The following is a 20,324-nucleotide window of genomic DNA, read 5'->3' as shown; positions in this document are numbered from 1 at the left end:
GAGGTCGCTGGCTTGAGCACAGGCTCTTCCAGCTTGAGCAGCTTGACCACGGGGTCATGTCTATGATTCACTGGCTTCAAGCCCAAGGTCACTGACTTAGGCCCAAGGTCGCTGGCTTGAGCAAGGGGTCACTGGCCCAGCTAGAGTCCCTCCCTCGCCACGGCACACATGAGAAAGCACTCAATGAACTACGAAAGTGCCACAACTATGAGTTGATGCTTCTCTCTCTCCCTTTATGCCCCCCCACACACACACGTGCACTAAAAAAAAAAAAAGAAAAAGCTACCATATGGATTCTGACAACCCCATCCCTACTCCAGAGAGGACCATTGTTCTAACAGCACTTCCTGTGTGAACTTACCTGCTCCACAGCTATGACCTTTGTTTGTACTCATGTCACCCTAAATGATACAGCTCTGGCTCACCCTCTCTCTCCTAAACTTCAGGCACCTAAGGCAGTTACATGTTTATATGGGCCACAGTCCTAAAGTGCAACATGCCTAGCACCATTCCTGTAGCACAATAATACCCATCAAGAAGTGACTACATAACCTGGTTAAATTAAAATCTAGTATATGCTCTTACTGAAATATGGTGCTATCATTTAAAAGCAGCAGCAAGAAATGTATATGCTGACTTGGAAAGAACTCTAAACTACAATTTAAGTTTTAAAAAAGTAAGGTACAAGCCCCAGCCAGGCGGTTTAGTGGACAGAATGTCATCCCCATGTGCCAGGGTTGCAGGTTTAATACCCAGTCAGGGCACAAATGAGAAGCAACCGAGTAGAACAAGTGAATGCTTCTCTCTCTCTAAGTCAATGGAAAAATTGTTTTTCAAAAGCAAGGCATAGTACAGAGTGTAGTATGTTACGATTGTGTTGGGAAAAAAAGCATAAATGCAGTATATGCACAGGAAACTTGTGGAAGGGTATTTCTCACTAGAAAGTGAGACTAAGTATAGCATTTAGGAAGGAGGCATCCTTTCATTGTATGCCCACTTGTGTTGTTTGAATGTTTTGGTATATGAATACATTCTTAGCAAATTTTTTGAAAAAGGATTTTAAAAATACTACAAGGCTATGGGCCCTGGCCAGTTGGCTCAGCGGTAGAGCGTCGGCCTAGCGTGCAGAGGACCCGGGTTCGATTCCCGGCCAGGGCACACAGGAGAAGTGCCCATTTGCTTCTCCACCCCTCCGCCACGCCTTCCTCTCTGTCTCTCTCTTCCCCTCCTGCAGCCAAGGCTCCATTGGAGCAAAGATGGCCCGGGCGCTGGGGATGGCTCTGTGGCCTCTGCCTCAGGCGCTAGAGTGGCTCTGGTCGCAACATGGCGACCCCCAGGATGGGCAGAGCATCGCCCCCTGGTGGGCAGAGCTTCGCCCCTGGTGGGCGTGCCGGGTGGATCCCGGTCGGGCGCATGCGGGAGTCTGTCTGACTGTCTCTCCCTGTTTCCAGCTTCAGAAAAATGCAAAAAAAAAAAAAAAAAAAATACTACAAAGCTATGCAGGTATATTTAATGCTATCTGAAAAAGGACTCATATCCAGAATATATAAGGAACTCCTATAAATGAATAAGAAAAATGCAAACAACACAACAGAAAATGAACAAAAAATGTGAACAGGCACCTCACAACAAAATTTAGCCAAACAGCCAACAAAGAAAGGTGCTCAATTTCCTTAGTCGTCAAGGGAATGCAAATTCAAACCACAATGTAATAGCCCTATATACACAATTAAGATAAAAAAAAAGACAGTCACTATCAAGTCCTGAGGAAGCTGTGGAATAACCAGAACTCTCACACCCTGGTGGGGGGAGTGGGAGTGAGAGCTGATATAACTACTTCAGGAAACTGGCAACACCGACTCAATCTACACCCAACAACTGTACTGCTGGATTTACACCCGACAGAAGTTAATGTTATGTTCACTAAAAGATACATGCAAGAATGTTCATAGCAGCATTATTCATAATACCGCCAACTAAAACAGAGAACAGATAAGTTATACCATCATATAATAAATACCACATATCAATAAAATAATCATTACCTCTCTACAAAAATGCTGATGAATCTCACAGCCATAATGCTGAGGAAAAGAAACTAAATACAAAAGAGTAATTATTACATGACTCTATTTACATAAAATTTAAAAACAAGAAAAACTAATCTATGGTGATAGAGGTCAGAATAGGTTAGACCAGGGGTCGGGAACCTATGGCTCGCGAACCAGATGTGGCTCTTTTGATGGCTGCATCTGGCTCGCAGACAAATCTTTAATAAAAAATAATAACGTTAAAGATATAAAACATTCTCATGTATTATAATCTGTTCATTTCCTACCGCTCATGTTCATGGTTGCGGGTGGCTGGAGCCAATCACAGCTGTCCTCCTGGACAACACCAAATTTTTATTGGATAATGCGTAACATACACGGGTCGTTGTGAGGTCAGGAAGTAAACTTCCCTCCTTTTAACCAAGTAGTCAGCTAGCTAATTGCAGAAATCCTTATGATGAAGAAGATGGCTAAAAGAAAAAAAAGATGAGGAGTATTGTACTTTTCAGCAGGAATGGACAGAGGAATTCGCCTTTGTGGAGAGAGCAGGTTCTGTAGTGTGTCTAATATGCAATGATAAAATTGCACCAATGAAACGGTCAAATATAAAGCAGCACTTCACACATGCCATACTACATTTGCATTGAAGTATCCAGCGGGAGACAGCAGGAAGAAAGTATGTCAAGAGCTACTGTACAGAGTGCAAGCTAGTCAGCAGCAACTCCGTGTTTGGACCCAACAAGGTGACTAGAACTCGGCTAGCTTTGCTGGTGCTTTAGCAATTGTGAGAAACGGAAAGCCATTCACAGATGGGGAGTATGCCAAAACATTCATGCTTGATGCTGCCAATGAACTTTTTGACGACTTTTCGGATAAAGATAAAGGAATAAAAGACATGCCTCTGTCAGCAAGAACTGTTCACAATAGTGCCATCATGATGGTAAATCAAACTGAGGCAACACAAGTGAAGGACATAGATGCAGCACCACTCTTTTCTCTCGCTTTGGATGAGTCAACAGACATAAGCCATTTATCCCAGTTCAGTATGACTGCAAGGGATGCTGTTGGTGACACACTACATGAGGAAAGTCTTGCTGTTTTGCCCATGAAAGAGACAGCAAGAGGGGAGGATTTATTCAAGTCTTTCACTGAGTTCACTAAAGAAAATAATCTACTGATGGATAAACTTATTTCGGTGTGTACTGATGGTGCTCCATGCATGGTGGGGAAAAACAGAGGATTCATAGCGCTTCTTCATAAACATGAAGAGACCCAGCCTAAGTTTTCACTGCATCCTACATCAGGAGGCGCTCCGTGCTCAGATGTGTGGCGAGCAGCTTGATGAGGTGATGTTGCTGGTCATTCGGGTGGTCAACTTTATTGTTGCCCGAGCTTTAAATGATCGCCAGTTTAAAACACTTCTGGATGAAGTTGGGAATAATTATCCTGGTCTGCTTCTGCACAGCAATGTGCGTTGGTTGTCAAGAGGGAAGGTGCTGCCCTGGCCGGTTGGCTCAGTGGTAGAGCATCGGCCTAGCGTGCGGAGGACCCGGGTTCAATTCCCGGCCAGGGCACACAGGAGAAGCGCCCATTTGCTTCTCCACCCCTCCGCCGCACCTTCCTCTCTGTCTCTCTCTTCCCCTCCTGCAGCCAAGGCTCCATTGGAGCAAAGATGGCCCGGGCGCTGGGGATGGCTCTGTGGCCTATGCCTCAGGCGCTAGAGTGGTTCTGGTCACAACATGGCGACCCCCAGGATGGGCAGAGCATCGCCCCCTGGTGGGCAGAGTGTCGCCCCTGGTGGGCATGCCGGGTGGATCCCGGTCGGGTGCATGCGGGAGTCTGACTGTCTCTCCCTGTTTCCAGCTTCAGAAAAATGCAAAAAAAAAAAAAAAGAGGGAAGGTGCTCAGCCGTTTCGCAGACTATCTGAGCGAAATCCGGACTTTTCTTGTAATGAAAAATGTCGAGCATCCTGAGTTAGCTAATACTGAGTGGCTCCTGAAGTTCTACTATCTCGTGGACATGACTGAACCAGCTCAATGTGAAAATGCAAGGCGTTGGAAATACAGTCTTATCCCTTCAACAAGCAGTGTTTGCATTTGAAAACAAGCTGGAACTCTTCATCACGGACATTGAAACAGGTCATTTACTACACTTTGAAAAACTAGGAGAGTTTAAAGATGCATGCACAGCAAGTGACCCTGTTCAACATCTTGATCTCCAGCAGCTAACAGGCTTCACATTTAATCTCCTGTGGTCATTCAAAGCGCGCTTTGGACAATTTCATGAGCACACTCATCTTTTTAAGTTCATCACCCATCCACACGAGTGTGCAGTGGACAGTGCCGACCTCAGTTACATCCCCGGTGTCTCCGTCAGAGATTTTGAGCTACAAACTGCTGACTTGAAGGCCTCAGACATGTGGGTGAATAAGTTCAAGTCACTGAATAAAGATTTGGAAAGACTTGCAGGACAGCAAGCAGAGTTGGCGAGCAAACACGAGTGGGGAGAAATGAAAAAACTTCAATCAGCAGACCAGCTGATTGTCAAAACTTGGAAATCGCTTCCCATCACATACCATACACTGCAGCGTGTGAGTATTGCTGTACTGACGATGTTTGGCTCTACATGTGCATGTGAGCAGTCTTTCTCACACCTAAAGAACGTTAAGACCAACCTATGATCACGTTTAACAGATAGAAGTTTCAATGCCTGCATGAAGCTTAACCTTACCACGTATCAACCAGACTACAAAGCCATCAGCAAAGCCATCAGCAGCACCAGAAGTCGCATTAATGGTAAGAAGTACTTTATTCATCATTGATTAGCAACAGCATAACAACGTTATTAAAAGGAATTCAGAGACTTATTGTACTTTAAAGGTGTTGGTCTTACATAAAATGCACACATTTACTTGTATTTAGTGTTAAACATATTGTATGGCTCTCACGAAATTCCATTTTAAAATATGTGGCGTTCGTTCATGGCTCTCTCAGCCAAAAGGTTCCCGACCCCTGGGGTAGAGGTATCGACTGGGATAGGGCACAGGAGATTCCTACTTAACACTGGAAATGTACTAACTGTATGTCAATATGGGCAGGTGGTAGTTTTACAAGTGTATACATATAAAAAATCATCAAGTTGTACATAAAAATTCATCAAACTTAAGATAATGAGAAAACAAGCCACAGACAGGGAGAAAATATTTGCAAAAAACCCAGCTGATGATGAGAAATATTATCAAAATATACAAAGAACTCTTAAAATACAGTAAGAAAACAAAGCCAATTAAAAAATAAGCAAAAGACTTGAACAGATACCTCACAAAAGCAGATGTACAGATGGCAAAGCAGCATCTGAAAAGATGTTTAATATCATATATCATTACGGAACTGCAAATTAAAATGAGATACCACTGAACACTTATTAGAATGGCTATTATTCAAAATAATGACAACACCAAAAACTGGTAAGAATGTGGAGCAACAGCTCTCTCTCGTTCACTGCTGGTGAAAATGCAAAATGGTGCAAACACTTTGGAAAAAAGTTTGACAATTTCTTACAAAACTAAACACACTCTTATCATACAATCAAGTAATCACATTATTAGTTCTACCAAGGAAAACTTATATCCATACAAAAACCTGGACATGAATGTTTATAAACAGCTCTATTCATAATTGCCAAACTTGAAAGCAACCAAGATATCATTCAGTTAGTGAACTGATAAACTATAGTATATCCAAACAATGAGAGTATCATTCAGTGCTAAAGATAAGTGAACTATCTAGCCATGAAAAGACATGGAAATGCCTTTAATGCCTTATTACTAAGTAAAACAAAAATAATAATAATAATAATAATCTAGAAAGGCTACATGCTGTGTAACTCCAACCATGATATTCTGAAAAAGGCAAAACCACAGAGACAGTGAAAAGACCAGTGACTGCTAGGGGAGAGAGATAAACAGGCATAGCACACAAGAGTTTTTTTGGACAGTGAACCCATTCTGTCTCGTACTACGATGGTGGATACATGTCATTCTACATTTGTCAAAATCCAGAGACGACTATACAACACCAGGAGTAAACTCTATTTTTTTTTCTTTTTCTTTTCTTTTTTTTTGTGACAGACACAGAGACAGATAGGGACAAACAGACAGGAAGGGGGAGATATGAGAAGCATCAGTTCTTCATTGGGGCATCTTAGTTTGTTCACTGATTGTTTACTCATATGTTCCTAGACTGCGGTGCTCCAGCAGAGCAAGTGACCCCAGGCTCAAGCCAGCGACCTTGGGCTTCAAGCCAGTGACCTTGGGCTTCAAGCCAGCAACCATGGGGTCATGTCTATGATCCCACACTCAAGCCAGCGATCCCATGCTCAAGCTGGTGAGCCCTGTGCTTAAGCTGGATGTGAGCCCACACTCAAGCCAGGGGTTTCGAACCTGGGTCCTCTGCGTGCCAGTCCAATGCTGTATCCACAGCGCCACCATCTGGTCAGGCAGGAGTAACCCCTATTTTAAACTGCGGACTTTTGAGTGGTAATGATGTGGCAATGCAGGTTCATCAACAGTAACAAATGAGCCACTCTACGGGTGGGTAATGTTGATGGTGAGGGAAGCTGTTTTAAAGTGTGGGGACAAGAGTGCAGGGGAATTCTCTTTACTTCCTATTTAATTTCGCTGTGAATCAAATACTGCTCTAAAACCTGTGGAGGTTTTTTAGTTTTTATATATTGATTTTAGAGAGAAAAGAAGAGAGAGAAAGAAACATCAATTTGTTGTTCCACTTGTTCATGCATGCCTTGATGGATTCCTGTATGAACCCTGATTGGGGACTGAACCCACAACCTGGGCATATCAGGACAATGCTCTAACTACCTGAGCTACCTGGTCATCTAAGTGTACATTTAAAGTATGTGCAGTAAACTAATTATGTCTCAGTTAAAAAATGGGGGGGAAATTTAAGAAGAAATAAAAGTAAGGTCAACTGTGGTATTAGAAGTCAGGACAAATATTACCCTTGAGAAGGACAGCACTGACTAAAAGATAGTTTTGTCAGGGGCTGAGAATAATACTTCTTGATACAGATGCTAGTTACGTGGGTATATTCACATTGCTATACTCTTAAGATTTATATATTTTTCCACTAGGTGCATAATACTGTACATCAATTTTTAAAATGTTTAAATTAAGAAGGATACAATGCCTTGGCAGGTTGGCTCACTGGATAGAGCGTTGGCTCAGCATACGAACATCCCAGGCTCGAACCCTGGTCAGGGCACTCATGAGAAGCGACCACCTGCTTCTCTTCCCCTCTCTCTCCACCTTCTCTCTGTATTCCCCTCTAACAGCCTGCAGCTCAACTGGTTCGAGCGTCAGCCCCAAGCACCAAAAATAGCTCAGTACTGGACCATCAGCCCAAGACAGGGGTTGCTGGGTGGACACCGGGTGGGGCGCATGCAGGAGTCTGTCTCATTATCTCCCCTCTTCTCACTTAAATAAACAAACAAATAATTAAAATTTTAAAGTAAAAATGATACAATATAAAAGTACATTGCCTTGGCCAGGTAGCTCAGTTGGTTAGAGCATCATCCCAATACACCAAGGTTGTGGGTTCAATTCCTGGTCAGGACACATACAAGAATTAACCAATGAATGCATGAATAAGTGGAACAACAAATCAATGTCTGTCTCTGTCTCTTTCTCTCACCTCCTTTCCCTCCCTTCGTATCTCTCTCTCTCTAAAATAAATTTTAAAAAGTACATTGACAAGCTATATAATTCACTAAAAAATCTACTCAACCTGTCTAAAATTAGTCATCTCCTACCCACAACCCACTCATCATCTTCTAGACCAGGGGTCCCCAAACTACAGCCCACGGGCTGCATGCGGCCCCCTGAGGCCATTTATCCGCCCCCGCCACACTTCCGGAAGGGGCACCTCTTTCATTGGTGGTCAGTGAGAGGAGCATAGTTCCCATTGAAATACTGGTCAGTTTGTTGATTTAAATTTACTTGTTCTTTATTTTAAATATTGTATTTGTTCCCATTTTGTTTTTTTACTTTAAAATAAGATATGTGCAGTGTGCATAGGGATTTGTTCATAGTTTTTTTATAGTCCGGCCCTCCAACGGTCTGAGGGACAATGAACTGGCCCCCTGTGTAAAAAGTTTGGGGACCCCTGTTCTAGACAAACTCACTTCAGCTTCAGACCTTGCAAAGTATAAACTCTCGTCTACCAAACACACTGCACACCACTAACAGATGGCAGTAACGGTTGCCTCTACAATTTCACTTCGGACTTAGGAATAAAGGACACTATTTTCCACCCAGTTGCCCAGGTCAAAAATCTTGCTGCCTCTCTTCTCCTTTCCACCTCCTCCACCCCATCCTTCTTCCAATCGTCTTTGCTCTTACACTCAAGCCCCCCTCGTCAGTCCTCACTGCCCCAGAGCTATGGACTGAAATGTATGTGCCCCTAAAAAATATTCATATGTTGAATCCTAATACTACCCAGTGTGATAGTATTTGAGATGGGCCTCTGTAAGCTGATTAGATCATGAGCGCTCTGCCCTCAGGAATGGGATTAGTGCCCTTATAAAAAAGGCTAGAGAGGTGATCATGTGAGGTGACAGTGAGAAGACAGTGTCACTGGGGCAGGAGGCTCTCATCAGACACCGAATCTGCTGGTGCCGCCCACGGTCTCGGACTCCCAGCCTCCATAGCTGTGAAAAGACATTTCTGTTGTTTACAAGCCACCCAGTCTGTTCTGTGACAGCGGCCCACATGGACTCGGAGACCCAGGTTTCAGCCCACATCCCTTCCCAGCTCTCCCTCCACAGCACTCACTCAGGGTTGCTTATCTAGGTACACAGGCTCCACAGTCTACGAGTATAAAGAAGTGTATTTAGATCTAATTGATTTCCTTAGTAATCACAGGCATTTTGTTTTATGCATTATTCTGAAAAGGGAACCACGGCCCAAAAAGGTTTAAATGATGTACCTGGACCCTGCTTCCATGCTTATCCCCTCCAATTCTCCTCCACACTACTGCCACAGTAAGTTTTTGAAGCAGCTGGTTCTGCAAATCAGCATACCCTTTGTCCTTGGAGGCATTTTGGAAGAACTTGAGTTTGATGAGAGGGGCCTTTCATTAGCCTCTCAACAAATGAGAAAGGTCTTATTCCCCAGGCAGCACCATTATTAAACTCTTTAAGATTTAATGTAACCTCTCCCATATGTATTAGTTGCAAAATCTTTTAAAAGAGAAGGGCTTGTGAGTGTTTTTCCAAGAACAACAAGTAAACCAGAAGATGGGGCTGACAAGGAAGAAGAAAAAGCAATCCCAAGGAATGGAGCTGGGTGTGACAATCCCAATAAAAGAAGGCACGTTGAGTCTCCATAGCCTGCTGCAAAGAGACACCATGAAACACCACCCTTTACCTGGTTGAGAAGGTGTCTTTGGCCTTAAGAGAAGGAAAAGCCATGGGGTCTTAATAGAAGGAACATAAATGTTGCTGAAAGCTGCTGCCATTTCTACTAAACTTGAGCTTAGTCTGGAATTGCACCACAGCTCTCATCCTACAATCTCTAACCCTTCCCTGTGAGACTCACGGGACTCATATGCTATAAACCTCGAGAAGGACCAGTCTTGAACGCCATCCACCACACATTCACATTAGTTTCACTAGCTCTTAAAGATGTGGCCACTGCTCGTACTCTAAAAGCTGATGACCAGAAAGCATTTTCATGCCCACTTCTCCATCCTCAAGCCCCTCACATCCAGTCTTCCCCCTGCCCATCCTCTGGTGTACTTAACTCTTCCAACTCACCTCCAAATCTAGTGTCTGATACAGACCTGTCCAGTGTTTGTGCACCCAAGTTGAAACACAAAACCAACATGTCTATTCTTCCTGTCACTAGCTCCAACCAAAAGCACACACAGTGTAAAGTATCGAATTTATCTGCAGTAAAAATTATTCAAATACACACAGGAGGCTTTCAACTATGGGATCAGACTAGCTAGTCACCACACTGTTCAAAACAAGGGTAAGAACATGCAGTCTTTAAGGACATAGACCTCCACAGAACTGGTTTTACTGTGACTACCACCTTCTAAATTAATCCATACTAATAGTACTGAAATTAAAAATACCTAAAGAGACTCTAGTATACATCATGCATTACTCCACACTTTCACTCAAAGTTTCTTTATCATTTGTCACAGCAACTGCTCCGTGACTACATCCTGCCCAATATGGACTGAAGAAAAAAGGTTTGCCTCACAAAAAAAAATGCACAGTTTGAACACATCTTGAAAGCGCTACAGTACTGGGGGGTGGGGTGGGGAGGACAATGTGGATGACAGGCAGAGCTAATCAACAGTGACCTATCCACAGAAACAGGGAATACAGGACTCAGAGATTACATGAACATGCCCCCCCAATCAACAAAAGCATAAAACAAAGTTCTCCTAAGCATTTTTGTGGATGCACATCCAAGAACAACCCTTTATTTTTAAAGGTGAGCAGGGTGGCACAGCTTTGTGTTATGTTAAAAAAGAAAAGCAAACTAGATAAAACTGTGTCAAACCATACACTGTGGAGACTTTGTATATATTATATGCAAAGTTTCATGTGCAGACGCACAAAGACTTGAAAAACCTGGCTTTCTGGATTTCGATGGCCTCTGAACAAACAAGATAATAAAGAATACCATCCATGCCTTTCCAGGACAGAAGCCAAGAAATCATAAATCCAGAAACAGCTCTCACTGAAATACACCACACCTCAAGCTAACTTTTCATTATCTCTTGCTGGTTAATACACTTCTGACCAGTTTAAGAATGTGTATTATTCAATCTACTTAGTGTCTCATTCATATGTTGAAAATCAAGTTCTTTTGGAAGATAACTCTGCTAGCACCTCTATCCATATAAGCACCCTAGAAAGGTTGGAAATTGAAAAATGATGACCTGAAAAAGACAGAAACTTTGAACACTTAGACATGATCAAGCAAGTCCTCTACCCAATCTGTAGTTTCCAAATTCTTGCCTCACTCTTCCAGTTGGGTACCATAAGCTACAGAAATCTCATGTGGTGTCTGCAATGCTACCAATGATGCAAGTATGTAAGAGAAAAATCAAATGCCTTTTTCTTAAGAAAATGTTATGCGTTTCAGAATCCATGTAATACTGATTATTGGACAAGAACCTGACTGCAGGAGAAATATCTGTGATACTTCTGAACGGTCAGATACTTCTCCTTTCAGGAAGTACAGCTGAGAGTATGATTATTTTATATAAATGCACTTCAACTTACCAGCGTGTAAAAAGTAGGTAAGACATCAACAGCTCTTACTACACGCTACTCTTCAGCAGAGAGAAACAAGAAAAGGCGCTCCCTTAAAAGGTCCCAAACACATCATCCACCTCACTGTTTGCCAGGTCATTCATGATGAGGCAGCAATGAAACGAACGAGAGCCTGCCCACAAACTCAAAACATACTGTGTCTGGTCTGTCCTCCCAGCCCCAGGCCAGAGTGGCAGCAAGCTGCATCAATGACCTCTCACAGGACATCCTTCTGTCCTAGTACAAAAGCGCACCTGCCCATGACACAGGGCATCTGGCACAGTTGAATGAACAGTTGCCGTTACTAGTACTGCATCTTCTTCATACTGCATTCTTCCTTCCACTGGTTAAAAGCTATAGCCACGCCCACAGAGGGCAGGCACTAACCCTGAATTTGGGGGCAACACTGCATTTTCATTCATCTTATGCCATTCCCTCAGCCTGGTAAGTCACAGATCAGTTTGGTTTTGCCCACAGCTGCTGGATATTCCAATACACTTTACCTTCACCTTCCTCTGTACACAGAGACTTGAATTTACCAGAAAATCCAATGCACTTACCCTAATCACATATCAAAAACTGCAGTATGAAATTTACATTTGTGAAAACAAATATTAATCCTCTACGAAAGTCACAGAAAAAAGAAGTGATTCTCTACTGGTCCAAAACTTTCCGATATAAAGATTGACAGTTTAACAGTATGGCAAGAGAGCAAAGATAATTGACTCAAAAGCTAACATAAAAAAAAAAAATGTTCAAATTAAAAACTAATTTATACTGAAATTTTAGTTCACAAAACTGATCAAAGGAGCATGTCCCAGTAATCTGGATTAACAATAGCATTACTTCCCCCAATGGAAATAAAACAGTATGTTAGAGCTAGAAAGAAACTTAATTAAGAGTTAAATTAGACAAATCCCTCATTTTCAGAATGAGAAAACAAGGATCTGAAGAACTCACAAGAAAATAAGGTTGAATGTCAATTATATCTCAATAAAACTGGAAAGAAAAAAGAAAATAAGCTTGAAAATCTGGTTAAATTCTAGAACAGCCTGACCAGGCAGTGGCGCAATGGATAGAGCATCGGACTGGGATGCAGAGAACCCAGGTTCAAGACCCTGAGGTCGCCAGCTTGAGCGCAGGCTCATCTGGTTTGAGCAAAGCTCACCAGCTTGGACCCAAGGTCGCTGGCTTGAGCAAAGAACAAGTTCGTTACTAGGTTCTCCTGTAGCCCACAGTCAAGGCACATGAGAAAGCAATCAATGAACAACTAAGGTGTCACAATGAAAAACTGATAATTGATGCTTCTCATCTCTTTCTGTTCCTGTCTGTCTGTCCCTATCTAACCCTTTCTGACTCTCTGTCTCTGTAAAAAAAAAAAAAATTCTAGAACAGAACATTATGGAAGAATGGAGTGTTCTATACCTGTGTTCTTCAGTAAGTAATGAGTACTTAATATTAACTAGCATGACCTAAAAAACTAAATTTTTTATTTTCTTTCATTTTAATTAGTATGATTTTAAACTGCTAATAGCTATCATACTGGACAGCACAATTCTATAACAGGGTCTTAGATTCTGATTTTTAAACACTTCAAATAAAGTTGCTTAGCCTTTCTTCTGCATTTAACAAATACAGAAAATTTCTTCCTTATGCCTAACTTCCTCATTTAGCAACATAATCTTGTTATACAGGGACCCAGCCCAGAGCAGACTCGGCCTGTTTCTCAAAGCCCCTAAGTAGACCTGAGTGTCACCCACCAGCTGGATGAAAGGACGGCCCTCTTTTGCAAACCATTTTGAAACAAAGTCCTACAACATCCAACTAGCCTGAATCTAAATGATTTTTTAAATGTTTTATTAAAATTATTAAAGTGTTGAGTTGTGACCAGTTGCTTCCTACTTGTGGTTTTACTGAAATACCTTTCTTCAAAAAGAATTCTCCACCCCAATCTTAATCTATGATTATTATAGAAGTTCAAACCTTTGTGTCACTTTGCAATAAAAAATTATAATTTAATATTAATAAATAATAAAAAAAATCCAAATTATATTAAGTCTCACTCTGTTCTCAGTAAATGATACTCAATACAGTGAGGGTTTTTTATGGACTTTAATCATTTCAAAGAATTCTTAGTCCTCTGATTTTTCCAGCTAGTAAAATGTTAATTTGTGAAGACCAATGTTAACTTTAATACCACTAAGGATCATAAAAAATGTTTTAGTCAAGCCTGACCACACTGTGGAGCAGCAGATAGAGCATCGGTCCAGGACACAGAGGACCCAGGTTTGAAACCCCAAGGTCGCCGGCTTGAGCGCTAGGGTTGCTGGCTTGAGTGTGGAATCACACACATGACCCCATGGTCACTGGCTTGAGTTCAAGGTCACTGGCTTGCGCAAGGGGCCACTCACTCTGCTGTAGTACCCCCCACCCCCATCAAGGCACACATGAGAAATCAATGAACAACTAAAGAACCACAATGAAAAATTGATGCTTCTCATCTCTCTCCCTTACTGTCACTATCTATCCCTCTTTCTGTCTCTTTGTCTCTGTCACACACACACAAAAATATTTTAATCAAAACTTTTCTGTACAACTTCAAGTACTGGCTTCTCCTCTTTTCTGAAGAAGAGAAGGTTGACTGGGGAGAAGAGGATACATATAAACTGCTCACAAAAATTAGGGGATATTTTATCACTTCATATTCATGTAACTCTAAAAAGCTACCACCTTAAGCCAATGTAAACAAAGAGCATGTTTTCTTAAAAAAAATCTGTGTTCCATCACATAAAAGGGGCCAAGCTTCCTATTTTCTGGACACCCCAAATGTAATCAGGAAAAGGGAGAAGGAGATAAACACAGCAACAGTAAATATTTCATTTAAATCACGTTATCTCTTCAGGTGCACATAATACTCAAAGACACAAAGAAAAACTGCACAAACAAGCTGTTTTGTTTTTAAGAGAGCATTTAAAGTAGTTTTATAATCAAGGAGTAATTAGTGACATCACTGGAATGAATATTCTACTGATTAACTAGTGATTCATGCTGTGCTCACATAAACTTTCTTGAAAGCCCAGGTTAAGCTGCTTGATTTATGGCAACATGTTGCGGTTGGGAAACAGAGACTGAAGAATCAAACTGAATGTGAGGGCCACACACTGCTAGGAGCCAAGCACACTAGCCACATGACTCACAAAGCGGCAGAAGCAGAGATGTGTATCAACTCCTAAAACTAGGCTGGGGGGGAGGGGGGCAGGTATATAGATATGTATATAGTAGATCCTATTTAAGGTACCTATCTTGTGATTCTCAAAAGTAAAATAGAACAAAATCATGTTACATATTTAATCAACTTTTTACTAGTAACCATTTCAGGAGCAGAATTTGGTTTGTGAAGTAACTCTTGATCTCTGCATAACCCCATCTTTATTTAAAATACATCCATTATCTAGCAGATATAGTTGCTAAGTAAAATACTTCAACAGAATAGATCACAAAGGTGAAATACCAATAAAATTTTATTTCCCTAAAGATGATATACTGGGTTTACTTTATCTTTTATAACATGATTTATTAGGGAAAAAGCTTTTTTTTTTTAAATCAAAACAATGAATAGTTTACACAATAAATCCTATATTGAAATATTCCATTATTTCCTAAAGACTGAACATTTACATCTACTCTAAATTTATTTTCAGAAGAAACAGTTCTCCCTAAAGTTTTCATAAAATTACATTGCAAATAGAGATTGTCTCCAACTGTAAAAGCAAAGTATTAATAGTAACTGATTTTTATACTTAGTAAAAAGAATGAGGGAAAAAAATCCATCTTTTCTCAACCTACCTAATTATCTTATTATCCTATAATACAGTGGTCCCCAACCCCCGGGGCCATGGACCGGTACTGGTCCGTGGGCCATTTGGTACCAGTCCGCAGAGAAAGAATAAATAACTTACATTATTTCCGTTTTATTTATATTTAAGTCTGAACGATGTTTTATTTTTAAAAATGACCAGATTCCCTCTGTTATATCCGTCTAAGACTCACTCTTGACGTTTGTCTTGGTCACATGATACATTTATCCGTCCCACCCTAAAGACTGGTCCTTGAAAATATTTTCTGACACATTAAACCGGTCCATGGCCCAAAAAAGGTTGGGGACCACTGCTATAATACACTCAAGAAATTCTTATTGCCTTCGTCTTCCTGTCTTTTTTATAACATTCTAGCTCTGCTCTTTCAACAACTTTTGAAAGTATCTGTGAAAAATCCACATGCCTCAGTAAATTTTAAATGTCTAAACAATTTAAAATGTAGTTTCAACCAGTACTACTTACACCTGTATAATTTAAAAGTGCTTTTCTATATGTATATATTTCAACTAAAGAAAATGTACTAATTGACTATTTCATTTCATATTTCACAATTAGTATGTATTTTGCATAATTACTGATTGCCTAAAATAATCAAGAAAATGTTCCTATTTCAGTGAAAGTTCTAAGTCTCTGTCTCAGGGGGAAAAACTGTTTATGGTTATGAACCCTAAAAACATTAGATGTATTATACAAACAACTTCCAAGTTCTATAAACAGGTAAATATTGAACAATTTCCAAGGTAGCAAAGCTTCCCAATGGAAAGATGGTCTGCTTATAAAATGGTTCAAAAATTACCTACACACAATTACACAATAGAAACCAAGAGGGAGAGAACTGGACAGTCTGTGTGTTCTAAGCACTAACACATTTGCATCATATACCCCTCTTAGCATTCTCCTTTCAAACTGTGTTCCCACAAAAAGACCTCCAAGCTCTCTTATTTAACCAGACCCCACTGACTGGTGTCCTGACTGGACAATGCTGGAGAGTCAAGTCCCACAGCCTAAGTCACTGGAGAAAAGAACAATCCTAAAGGAAATGCCTTTCGCCTGCTGGTGCCAGGACATTCCGCTGAGAGGCTCCTCTGCAAAGGGCTGGGTGTGGGCCCTGGCTAGCTGACTTCACAGACCTACAGCTTCCACAGAGTGCAATGCTGACTCAAGTTTTTAGACTCATCTCCATTTTCATGAAGGGAAAATGCAGAAAACACCGCCTGAATAGCTTCCACATCTATTTCTCTCCACTCTAGACCACTAAGCAAGTGCAGGCCACCAACATTAATGGCCTATACTTCTCCTCCTGGCAAGTCTTCTGTTACCTCTGGCAACACCCCACAAACTTATATAATGTACCATATTCATACAGATTCTCACAGTCAGACACACCCAGGCCACTCTCCAGATGATCCAATCATCTTTCCCAGTAAAGGAAATCATCACATCACTGCCCGCTCAAGGTTCTGCAATAGCTCAGGATAAAAACACTCAAGAGGAATGTCCAAAGTCCTCAGCATTACCTTTGGGGCCCTGAACAACCAACTGCTCTCACCACCTAAACCTCATCTCTAGGCAGCCCCCTTCACAATCTACCAATCCATCCCAACTAACTTTCAGTTCCTCAAACACGTGGTGCTCTCTCACATCCAGGCCTTTACCAATGTTATTCCCTCTGCCTGAAACACTCTTCTCCCTACCTTTCTCCATTCTGTCCCACTGGGCTAGGCTGGTGTCACCTCCTCCAGGCTACCTTCCTCTACCTCGCATTACAACCTGTACAAACACATTTTATGGCAACTGTCACTATACTTCTCTATGCCCTCTACTCCCAGAGAATGGGGCCAGTGTCCCCATGTCCACCATTATATCAGAGGCACTCGAAAATATATTTGCATATATTCTAAGTGTCCTTAATGAATATAATATGGATGTGACCCATGCAATAAAAGAAATATGTTCAAAGCCAGTTAAGACATGATGGAAACTAGGCAGCAATTTCATTATATTTATACTTTGGTATAAATGCAAACTACACAAGTGCCTACAAACACCTTTAGGAAAGGTTAAAACATTACATATTTAAAAAGAACACTTTTTGCCATAAAAATATTAGTTTCATGGTCACTACCCCTGTTAGGTAAATTGCAGTTCATAAAAAGTACCAGACCGAAAGTATCAGAAGCAGCCTCTGTTGTTTACAGGCAAGCATGGCATCAGTTTAACTACCCCTCTGCTACTACCAAATTCTTGCCATTACTCAGAACTCTGCTAGCTAAAGGTAAAGGCAGCTCCAACACCTTCATTTCTAAGTCTTGATGTAAGTCTTTCTGTAAAGGTTCCACTCATGATTATGGTCCCAGGGACATAAACATGCTGCCAGGAAACAGACCTCTGATACATCCTGGGCATCAGTTGCCACTGGCAGCTACTTTCTTGGAGCCGGCCACATGTCTTCTTACAATGAGTTACCATCTGAGGCTTGTGACACCAGATTTTTCCAGAGCTGCAGACTGATGTCATAAACATTCAATGACACTAAGCACTCTAAAGAGTTCACAAGCTCAACCCTAAGCTCCCTGTATGCAAGGGGCAAGTTATCCACCCTCTCTAAGCCAGTTTCTCCATCTATAAATAAAGAGATAAGATTTCCTAAGATTCTTGTGGGAGTTAGACTGTCCAAGATAGCACTTAGCAGACAGCCCAATTAGTATTTTCAAGTCAAAAAGGAAACTATAAAGTCTAAAATATTTTCACATCTTCAGAACTTTTGGTATTGTCACAACTTAGTTTTTACTAATGCTCTTTCAACTGGGAAACTTTTTGCTAAAAGGCAGAAAGATGAGAAAATGAGACTCTTTCTTCATCATAACCCTTGGATTTGACAAATCCCACAGAAATCTGAGATACACTTCCTAATCTTTCTCTACACTCCCAAAATCATAGGTTTAATTTCTATCTTAACCATTCTTAGGTTCTGAAAGAGAAAAGATGTCCTCACCAGAAATAATCTTTTCCTTACTGCCTCTACACACCTCCAAATATACTTAAGTCTTCAGAAAATAAAAGGTCTCAATCACAGAAGTTGGCCTGCAAAGCCTCCAGCTTCCTCACTATAGAGCTGGATGGAGTCAAGTACTGTATGTACTGTGGAGGCACCTGATCAGGAAGAGGGGTGGCAATCCACGGAACTCAAGTGTTCCATTTTGAACCATAGGTGGGAAAGTTGATTTCCCACCTCGGAGTTTTCCATTCTAACACAGAATGACCAAATAATAACATACGCTGGCTAATGTGAATATTTTTATCATTTTAAGGAAAAAAAATGGGGAGAGACGGGACTTTGAGTCGATTCAGCAACCTGGCTCTCATGTTCCCAGAATAGGCTGACTTAAGTTTGGCTTTTTTATTTTTTATTTTTTGCTTCTGTTTGGGGGAGGGGGAGTGTTTTTGTTTTTGACAAGGAAATTTACAGATCTTGTGAAACGAGTTTTAAGTAAAGGTGAGACCTCAACAGCCTTCTAACTTCACCTCAGCCTACATTCTGGTCTCGATTTGTAAAAACAGGTGACGTGTGAACCGCTTCCTAAAAGCAAATGGGGCACTGGGATACAATTTAGGAAGTGATGATGCAAGTCTCTGGGGGACAGGGAGGAGGGGAGGTGAAAAAGTCAGAGGAAATACCCTCCTGGTGCCTGGGCACCGACTCCTACCCAGGGGAGGGGCCGGGGGAGACGAAGGGCTAGCCTCCACATGCCAAGGAAAGGGGCCACCCAGCTCCACCGGAGGTGCCAACGCCGCCCCCTCACCCCTCCCCACTGCCCTGCCCCCCTCACACGCGGCCCGGGCGGCCCGAGCCCAGGGCAGGCGAGCCCCAAAGGGTGGCAGCGTACCCCGGGCAGTGCCCTCTCTGCCCGCCCCCACTCCCCACCCGGCACCCCTCCCCGGGTCTCAGCCCGGCCTCCTCCCCGAAGGCCCGGCCCAGGCCCAGCCCCCAGGGTTCGGGCCTCCCGGGCCCCTAGGCCTGCGGAGGAAGCCCCTGCGCCCCCGCCCGCCGGGCACTTACCCCCAGAAGCCGCAGGGACAGCGAGGCGGCAGGCTGGGCGCTTTGCTGCGCTCGCTCCCGGCGTCTCCCATGGTGCTCGGTGGCGGAGGCGGCGGCGCTCGGCGGCGGCGGCGGCGGCTGGGCCTGGGTCCCGCTCGAAGGAGGCGGCGGCGGCCGCGGCGACTGCGGGGGGCTCGGGGCGGGGGGAGGCGCGAGTCCGGGACTCCGAGCCGGGATTCCAGGCCGGTCAGCTGGAGGCGGGCCGCACCACTAGGCCGGCGGAGACGGGGGGGCCGGGGGCGGCGCGGAGACGGGAGGGAGGGCAGCTGCGGAGGAGGGGCGTGCGGCGGCACCGAGGACCGCGGGGGAGGGCCCAGGAGGGGAGACCCGGCGCCGCTCCCGGCCAGCGCGATGTCCAGTGCGGCGGCGCTGGGAAGGACCCGAGGCCCCCGCCGGCTCTGGCGTAGCAGCGGCCGCGGTTAAGCTCCGGGACCCGCTCGCTCTCCCCTCCCCCGGAGGCTGCGCTGACCGGACAATGGCCGCTCCGCCCCTTTCCCTCTTGACGCACCCCTCTCAAGAAGTTACAATGGTCTCGCCCAGGGGAGCCACCGCCAAAGCCTAGCAGCTGATCAGCTGGGATCCAGGCGGGCGTGCCACTTTGTTCCAGCGCCTCAAAGGAAGAGCGTGGGGCGGCTGTGAACAAACCGAGGGCTGCGGGCTCACACTTGGCAACGGGCCTCTGAGGCTTTCATAGTTTTGGGACTTTTAAAATCTAAGGCAAACTTACCTTCCCCCCACCCTCCCATGTCGGAAGAAAGCGGAGCCGACTTCTGAGTACTCGGGGGGCGCGTTGCCTCCCCCCCAAACGTGAATGGTATGCCCCAAGTGGTTGGGGGCGGAGCAGATCAGTTGTTTAGGGTAAATTGGGCCAGTCCCGGAGAGGCGGCCGAGCGCTGCGCATGCGCCCATAAACCCCGTAGCCGGGTACGGGGAGTGGCCAGCCGGGA

The 20,324-nt window shown here is 43.3% G+C and overlaps 1 protein-coding gene across 1 annotated transcript in view; it reads right to left on the bottom strand.

Annotated features, from left to right (window-relative positions):
* The window catches only part of ZFAND3 (zinc finger AN1-type containing 3), a 315,627-nt gene extending 295,765 nt beyond the window's left edge, over window positions 1-19,862 (bottom strand). Inside the window, exon 1 of the mRNA XM_066240204.1 lies at window positions 19,339-19,862. Coding sequence (XP_066096301.1) covers window positions 19,339-19,409 — 71 coding nt within the window. The 5' untranslated portion in view covers window positions 19,410-19,862. The remainder of the gene's footprint in view (window positions 1-19,338) is intronic.
* Between the last annotated feature and the right edge of the window lie 462 nt (window positions 19,863-20,324).

Source organism: Saccopteryx bilineata, chromosome 1 (assembly GCF_036850765.1).
Source record: "Saccopteryx bilineata isolate mSacBil1 chromosome 1, mSacBil1_pri_phased_curated, whole genome shotgun sequence".
Classification (NCBI taxonomy): Eukaryota; Metazoa; Chordata; class Mammalia; order Chiroptera; family Emballonuridae; genus Saccopteryx; species Saccopteryx bilineata.
The sequence above is the reverse complement of the archived record's forward strand: the minus strand, read 5'-3'. Positions and strand labels throughout refer to the sequence as shown.